The 7,783-nt window shown below is 44.4% G+C and overlaps 1 protein-coding gene and 1 non-coding gene across 2 annotated transcripts in view; both read left to right on the top strand.

Moving 5' to 3' along the window:
- CUNH17orf98 (chromosome unknown C17orf98 homolog) overlaps nt 1–1,752 on the top strand; it is a 5,259-nt gene extending 3,507 nt beyond the window's left edge. Inside the window, exons 2-3 of the mRNA XM_004707103.1 lie at nt 479–578; nt 1,595–1,752. Coding sequence (XP_004707160.1) covers nt 479–578; nt 1,595–1,752 — 258 coding nt within the window. The remainder of the gene's footprint in view (nt 1–478; nt 579–1,594) is intronic.
- A 792-nt stretch (nt 1,753–2,544) lies between these two features.
- On the top strand, nt 2,545–2,616 carry TRNAC-GCA. The gene has a single exon. It is a non-coding gene; the product is annotated as a tRNA-Cys (tRNA).
- The last annotated feature ends 5,167 nt before the right edge of the window (nt 2,617–7,783 follow it).

The raw sequence follows: 7,783 nt of genomic DNA, 5'->3' as shown, positions 1-7,783 counted from the left end.
GAAAATGTTTTGAGAATGATGTACAAATGCGCTTTACACAATTGATGTGTGTATGGATTGCGATAACAGTTGTATGAGCCCCTAATAAAATATTTTTAAAAAGATAATCATGAACCACAATAAAGATCGCCTATACAAAAAATGCAACAAAAAAACCTTCAGCTTTGGCAAAAAAAATTGGATGAAAATAAAATTTACATATTGAAAAAAAAAAAAAAAAGGCAATGCTATGTGATCTGCCCAGGCCAATGACAATTCCTTCACCCAGCTTGTCAGGGGCAGAGGTGGTATTGGAATTGGTGTCCAGCCTGTCTGGCAGCAGAGACATTGGTAAGATTTCTGGTCAGTGAGTGTATTTACTCTGTATCACTCTGTTTTCCCAGGCTAGGACCGCTCTCCCTTTCCCCACCCCAACAAGCCTCCGGGGAGTTAGCGCTGTCCCCTCTCAGCACCTATCCACGTGTTCTCTCACCTTCAGGATCGCGGAGGGACAGGAAGGGACGGCTGGATAGTGGACTACTACCACATCTTTGGGCCAGGACAGAGATACCTCAACCGGAGAAACTGGGCAGGGGCAGGCAAGTGACCCCTCGCTTCCCAGCCTCACGCGGTGCTACATGTGACAAGCTGCATGGGCTCGGTGGCTCACAGAGCAGCCCACTTAGGGCCTTGCGCCCCCAGTGCCCCTCCTCCTCTATGAGTGCCCGGTGCCACAGAGTTCTCTCCCATCCAGCGACTGGGCACCCACTCTGTCTGGCGCTTTTCACCCTCACATCTCCCCCGGGACAGCGTGGAGAAACTGAAGTTTGGGGAGTTAAGGTGATTTACTAAGAAGGCTAAGCTGGGATTCCAAATCTGATTTCTAGCACCCGGGCCCCATCCCATTCATTGCTCCAGGAGCAAGCTGGGTTTAGCTCACTTTCCAGACCCGAGTTAGCCGCAGGAGAAAGGGAGAGTTGAGAGGTATTCTTCCAATAGGGTGAGCGCTCATTCCACCCTGCCGCCACCACCCTGCTGCCACAAAGCTAGTCACACGCTCCTTTGCACCATTTGGCTAAGCCAATCTTGTCTGTTTTGTCCAGATGGGTCAGAGGCAAGGGTGAGGTTTTCTCAGTTCTCCAGGGAACAAGACAAGCCCAGAACTTCCCGGCCCGCTGTGCCCCAGCACATACCAGTCTCTTTCCTATTGCAAAAGAACATTCTTGGTAGTAGCTTTGGTTTCTAGGAAGCCTTCTGTCTCCTGGACCTCACCAGCCTTTAAGGCAGCGGTTCTCAACCTGTGGGTCATGACCCCTTGGGAGGCTGTCGAACGACCCTTTCACAGGAGGCCCAATTCCTAACAGTAACAAAATGATGATGAAGTAGCAATTAAGATAATGTGATGGTTGGGGGTCACCACCCCATGAGGAGCTGTATGAAAGGGTCGTGGCATGAGGAAGGTTGAGAACCACACAAGGGGCTCAGGACACTTGAGGACGAAGGGGTTTAGCTGTTGGCACAGGAACCAAAGTGGGTTTGTACCAGCGTCCTGTAGCGGCCCTTTGTCAGACAAGCAGGGCCGGAGGGCGGGCTCAGGTCTCTGTCTGCTCGCCAGGGCATTCCTTCCAGCAGGTGACGGGCCACGACTTCTACAACACGGAGCAGAAACCCATGAAGGGGTTCAATGGTCCCTTTGGCTACCGCCGGAATACTCCAGCCTTCCGCCAGCACACGTCTGTCTTTGGAGAGGTGACTCGGTTCCCTCTCTTCTAAAAACGTGTCTTTTCTTCTCAGCCCTCAATGTGAATATGTGTTTACATGAAATCCCGATGTTACTTTATATATTAAAAAAAAAAATCTGACTGTCCCTTCAGGGTGCCGTTTTTTTTCTCCAGAGGGGGAGGTGGGAGGCTAAGCTCCTTGAGGGGAAGGGGACAGGGCTGCGTCGGCCTGCATCCGACACCACTTACCTGGGTTGAAGGAGAGCCCTCCTTCTCCCCTACTCTCGGATATGAAACAATGGTAGTTACTTCACCCTCAGCCACCCCTTCCCAGCACTCGGCAGAGCAACCAGATCAGAAGCTAGCCATCATTTCCATCAGGAACAGAGCACGCAGTGCAACCAACTGCAGGCCTTCGCCATAGCTGTCCTGAGGAGGGTTTCCTGGTTTTCCGGAGAAGATCATCCCATCCAAACCAACAGACCTCTTTTCCTTTCCACCCTACTACGTTCATCAGAAGGCAAGGGGTGAACATCTGAAGGTGTTTTCTGGTCCAAGGGTTCTGAGCCAGTAATCCCTTGCTAGTGCAAAGCTGGACCGTGGAATGGAATCTCTCTGCTCTGGTAGTTTCCCCACCAGCTAGTTTCCAGGCTGTCATTCTCCACGATGTCCCTTTGCAATTGCCCCCACCCAGTTTATTGGTGGCCAGGAAAAGCCAAAGCATGGATGGATATAAAAGAAGGTGGGGCTTTAGAACATCAACTCTCCAGAGTTCTAGTGTGGGTGGAACCTGATTGTATTGAGTCACCATAAGTGGACAAGGAAGAGATCTCTGCCAGGGCCTGGGGGTATAGCTCAGGGGTAGAGCATTTGACTGCAGATCAAGAGGTCCCTGGTTCAAATCCGGGTGCCCCCTTCCCAATTCCTTTTCCCTCCTTTAATTAAGACAAATCCCCTCAGAATATTCTAGATTTAAGATTAGATTTAGGGGCTGTGTAGATAATCTGTCCTTCTGTTGTATGTAGGTAAAATTAAGGATGTTCATTCAATATTCTTAAGAATGATCAGTATATGTGAGAATTTAGGAGGTACAAGACTACATTGAAACAAAAGATAAAAGAGCATCCCTGTCCTCAGGGTGTTTACAGTCTAGTGGGAGTTGACATATGTTTATTTGGTTGTAGGCAATATTCAGAGGAAACGCATTTGTTTATAGCTCAAGAAATGTCTTTTACAATTACATACCCATACTCTAGGTACAATTCAAAGCAGACCTTACTCACTGCCGTTGAGTTGATGCTGATTTACAGTGACCCTATAGAACAGGGTAGAATTGTCCCTGGAGAGAGTGGAAGAAAACATGGAACGTAATTCAAAATCATCAAAGAGACCAGGCTTCCTGGTTGCCCAGAAGCGGATGGAACACCCAAGACCATGGCCCTACGCTTCATGTCTAGAGCTGAATTTACTGCTGAGTTTGAATAGCCAAGCATTTAAGATCAAAAGGGCAACTAGTATTTATCCAAGGACAATATTCAGAGGGTTAGGAAAGAAGGCAGAGGGAACTGAGAACACAGGAAGTGGGAGGAGGGATGGTATTGAGGAGACTGCACTGGATGAGTTGTATCAGAATGCGTGTGAGTTGCTGAACGCAAAAGTATGATCTTTATCTTTCACCTAATTCACAATAAAGGTGTTTTTTTTAAAAAGACCTTCAGGGGATTCTATGATCGGTAGCCCCTATTCTAAGTTCACACTTTGAGAAACTAGAACCCAAAAGCCATCGAGTCAATGCCTACTCCAGGTGACCTTATAGAACAGAGTAGAACAGCTCCTGTGGCTGTCTGAGACTGCACCTCTTTATGGGAGTAGAAAGCACCATTTTTCTACCTCGGGGTGGTTGGTAGTTTCAAACTGCTGACTTTGCCGTTAGTAGCCCAACATGTATCTGCTAACCCACCAGGGTTCCCACTTTGAGAAACACTGGTGATAAAATACATCAATTCATGTTGTTCCAGTGGCTCTATGGTTTTAGTTTTCTCTGCTAGAAAGAAGAAGGAGAAGGAGAAGAAGCAGAAGGAGAAAAGAAGAAGAAGAAGAAGAAGAAGAAGAAGAAGAAGAAGAAGAAGAAGAAGAAGAAGAAGAAGAAGAAGAAGAAGAAGTAGTAGTTCTGGTGGCTAAACAGGTACGAGCTCAATTGTTTGATTAAAAGTTTGGCCATTCCGACCCACTCAGGGCTCTGTAGGAGAAAGAACTAGTGACCTGCTCCAAGCCCTGAGCCCTAGGGGGCTGGTTCCAGGCTCTCGTGTGGAGTCTCCATGAGCACACACGAATTCCAAGACTCCTAACAACACAAACTGTGAAGAAACAGCTCTCTGTTGTCTTCAGATGTTTTCCACGACAAAACCACGGCACCACTGCTTTGGAGCCATCGCTTCCTCCTCCTCTGGTGTTAATCAGTATGGAAACCTGGAGGAGAAGTTGCTATGGGTATTGATGACATTGTAGATAGCATCGTTACAATTTATGGACACTATCAGTCAGCCACTATATGCTAAGCTTTACAAACGTTAGTCAATCTAATTCCCTTAACAATCCTGCACAGAAAGTATTATGCTTATAATACAGATGAGAAAAAGTCCGCAGAGAGGTTGTATCACCTTACACATGATAGAATTAGGACTCAAACTGAAACCAAAGCTATTGTCTTTTCATGTACACAGCCTTCTTTTCTTGTGTCATTAATAATACTATAGTAATGATTAGTACTATTTCTAGGAGGTCATGCCCCAAGGAAACATACTGGTCAACTTTTGACTCCAGGATGAGGGTCTGTCTTTAAAGATGCACGCATGCATCCACCATCTGTTTAACAATACTTTAGTGAACTACTATGTGCCAGAAACTATCCCAGGTGTAAGGGACCCGAAGGTTTCTATCATTACAGAAAACACAGGTATACAAATAAATGAACAGGCCTGAAGTGTGAACATATGTAAGATAGAACTCAAGCGACAGGCTGAAGAACAAAAGCATTCCCTGAGAAGAGTCCAGGAAAGTCAAAAGGAACATCTGGAGAGTGGTAGGAAGCAGCCAAGGGCAAAGTGTTTCAATCACTTTGGGAGTGGTCAGTAGTATCAAAGGCTAAGGGATGTCAAGGTGATGAAATATGAGGGTAAATAAAAGATGATTGTTGCAAAATCATAGACACCTTTATTAAATAAAAATATCCGTATGTGAAGCTATAGGTCCCCAACATATCCTTCATCTAGGTCTCTATAATTTAAAAGAATCATTTTACTGGGGGCTCGTACAACTCAATCACAAGTCATCCATCCATCCTTCGATGCTTCCTTTGCTCTGTCAGTCTCCCAGTGGTGGTGTAGTGGGGTAGAGGTTCAGCAGCTAAGTGCAGCAATGGTTGTTCAAACGCACTGTCATTCCCTGTGGGAAAGACGAGGGTTTCTGCTTCCGAAGCCCGAGGGCAGTTCTATCCTGCGCTATAGAGTTGCTCCCGGGCTGTAGAGAGGCCAGGGGTTGGAACCGACCTGATGGCATCAAGGGTTTATTCACCCCTGGTAATCCTTCTCTGAAGAATTGTGTGCTCTTTGTGCTGTTAGGTGCTATCAAGTTGGCACAACAGAATGAAACAGTGCCCAGTTTGGGCATCCTTCAGGGACTCAAATTGTGTTCCTTTAAACAGTTCGAGTTTGGGGAAGTCCGAAGAGGCAAGATCTGGGCTGTAGGGTGGATAGGGCAGGACAGACCGTCTGAACCTGGAAGAACGGGAAGTTGCATTGTTTTGTTTGTTCATTTTCATCAACATTTTAATTTATTTTCTTTTTTTAAAACTTAATTTTTAATAGTTTTTTTAGTTGCATTGTTATGATGGAAATTCCTTAGTGCAATTTTTTCCTGGCTTTTCACTACTGCAGTTTTTCAATTTTTTAAAAACAACTTCATAATAAGTCTCAATGATTGTGTCTTTTGGGGGTGGGAGAATCAATATTACTATTTTGGAATTACAACAACAACAACATTCACTGTAACCATCTGAAAAGGAGCCCTGGTGACATAGTGGGTTGAGTCTTGCGCTACATGCTGCCTAAAAGGTAAAGTTCCTGAAGTTCACCAGCTGCTCTCACAGGGACAAAGATGAGGGACTTCCCTTAAAGGTTTCCCGTCTCAGAAACTTTGGGGAGTAGTTCTGCCTTATAAGGTCTCTATGAGTCTATTTGACTATGAATCAGAATCAACTCCCACACGGTATATTTGTTTTGTTGTTTTTTTATAACCTTCTGAACTCTTTGATTTCAATTTAACTGGACAAGTGGATCCCCTTCAGAGCCATAATTTTTTTTTTCAGAGCCATATTTTGACTGGAGGTCTTTGTTTTTTTTTAGACACCCTAGTGAGTCTAATTACATTAATTTCTTTTTTTATTTCATTAAAACATCATTTTATTAGAGGCTCATACAACTCTTATCACAAGCCATCCATACATCAATTATGTAAAGCACATTTGTATATTTGTTGCCCTCATCATTTTCAAAACATTTGCTCTCCACTTAAGCCCTCGGCATCAGCTCATTTTTTCCCCCTCTCTCCCTGCTCCCCCCTCCCTCATGAACCCTTGATCATTTATAAATTATTGTTTTGTCATATCTTACACTATCCGATGTCTCCCTTCACCCACTTTTCCGTTGTCCGTCCCACAGGGAGGAGGTTATATGTAGATACTTGTAATCGGTTCCCCCTTTCCACCCCACCCTTCATTAATTTATAATTACTGAGAAAATTTGTCTACTATTCATTGAGCACAGAAGAATATTCAAATGTTTTGTTTGGAATTAACTCATGCATATACAATTGGAACTCTAGAAGCAATATTTTTAATGACTTTTTAAAAAACAGTTTTATTGGCACTTAATCCACATATCACACAATTCAGTATTTCAATCATATCAAGAAAAGTTGTACAATCACCACCATATTTTTAAAAATTTATTTCAGAATATTCCCCCATCCCGCCATGGTTAAATCGCTTTTAAATGAGTTGTGTAATCACCATTAGTTCTAATAGCTCTCACATAAGCAACAGTAGTTCTTATCTCTATGCATCTACTCATTCTGTACTTTACATACTGGAAAACCCAACAGAAACAGTTAAAAAGCAGAGACAAAATAAAGTGGGAAGGATAAAATAATAATATAGAGATAAAATTACAAATAATGAGTAAGAAAGAAAAGACCGGAAAGAATATATTGTTCACTTCCTCTGCTTTGTCCTTTGGGATTTAAATACAAAGGGTTACTGACAGTCCTGGGGGCGACCTATCTGTGGCCGGAGCATGAAGATGAAGTGGAAGCCGGGCCTGGGTAAAGACAATCTGGCTTGGCGAGGTTAAATTTAGGAGCCCCGGTGGCACTGTGGATTAAGTATTGCATAGCTGCTAGTTGGGAGAAAGATGAAGGGCTCTGCGCCTTAAAGATTTATAGTCTTAGAAACCCTACATAGGGCTGCAACGAGTCGAAATTAACTGGATGGGAGTGCAGTAGCCCAGCTTAGCTTGAAGAACTCCATTTTGTTAATGCTGCTGTCTTGTAGGACCTCAGCTTGCTAGCGCTAGTCCCACCTGAGAGCCTGCCAAGAGTCTGACATCCACAAATTCTCTTGCCAGATGAGCCCCTCCCAGCCTTCTGACAGATCTGGACCCACTATGCCGCGGCCCCCCTAACCCTTACAGATAGCCTGTCTGCCAAACAAGCAAGGAATGTAGTAAATATTGACAGTCCCTGACTCATCTGAAGGTGTCCCCTCCCAATATCCTGGCTGCCCAACAAGCAGAGACTGTAACTGCCGATGTTCCGTCCCAATTAGCCTCCTGGTGTAATTATTGTATAAAGTCTGTCTCCTGCCCTTGATCAGCATCAGCATGGAGTGTTTTTCCAGGTGCTAGCCTCCTCCCTTGGCCCAGCTCACTGTAATAAATGGCTTATTCTTTAAATATCCAGTATTACAGTAGTGGTTGGGTTTGATTTTTGAGTGTGGTTAACATGAGATTTTGTGCGCTTTTTAAAAC

The sequence above is a fragment of the Echinops telfairi genome, unplaced genomic scaffold (genome assembly GCF_000313985.2).
Source record: "Echinops telfairi isolate 266 unplaced genomic scaffold, ASM31398v2 ScPeMD7_7458;HRSCAF=8496, whole genome shotgun sequence".
Taxonomy (NCBI): domain Eukaryota; kingdom Metazoa; phylum Chordata; class Mammalia; order Afrosoricida; family Tenrecidae; genus Echinops; species Echinops telfairi.
Note: the sequence above shows the minus strand (reverse complement) of the source record. Positions and strands in the feature narration are given on the sequence as shown.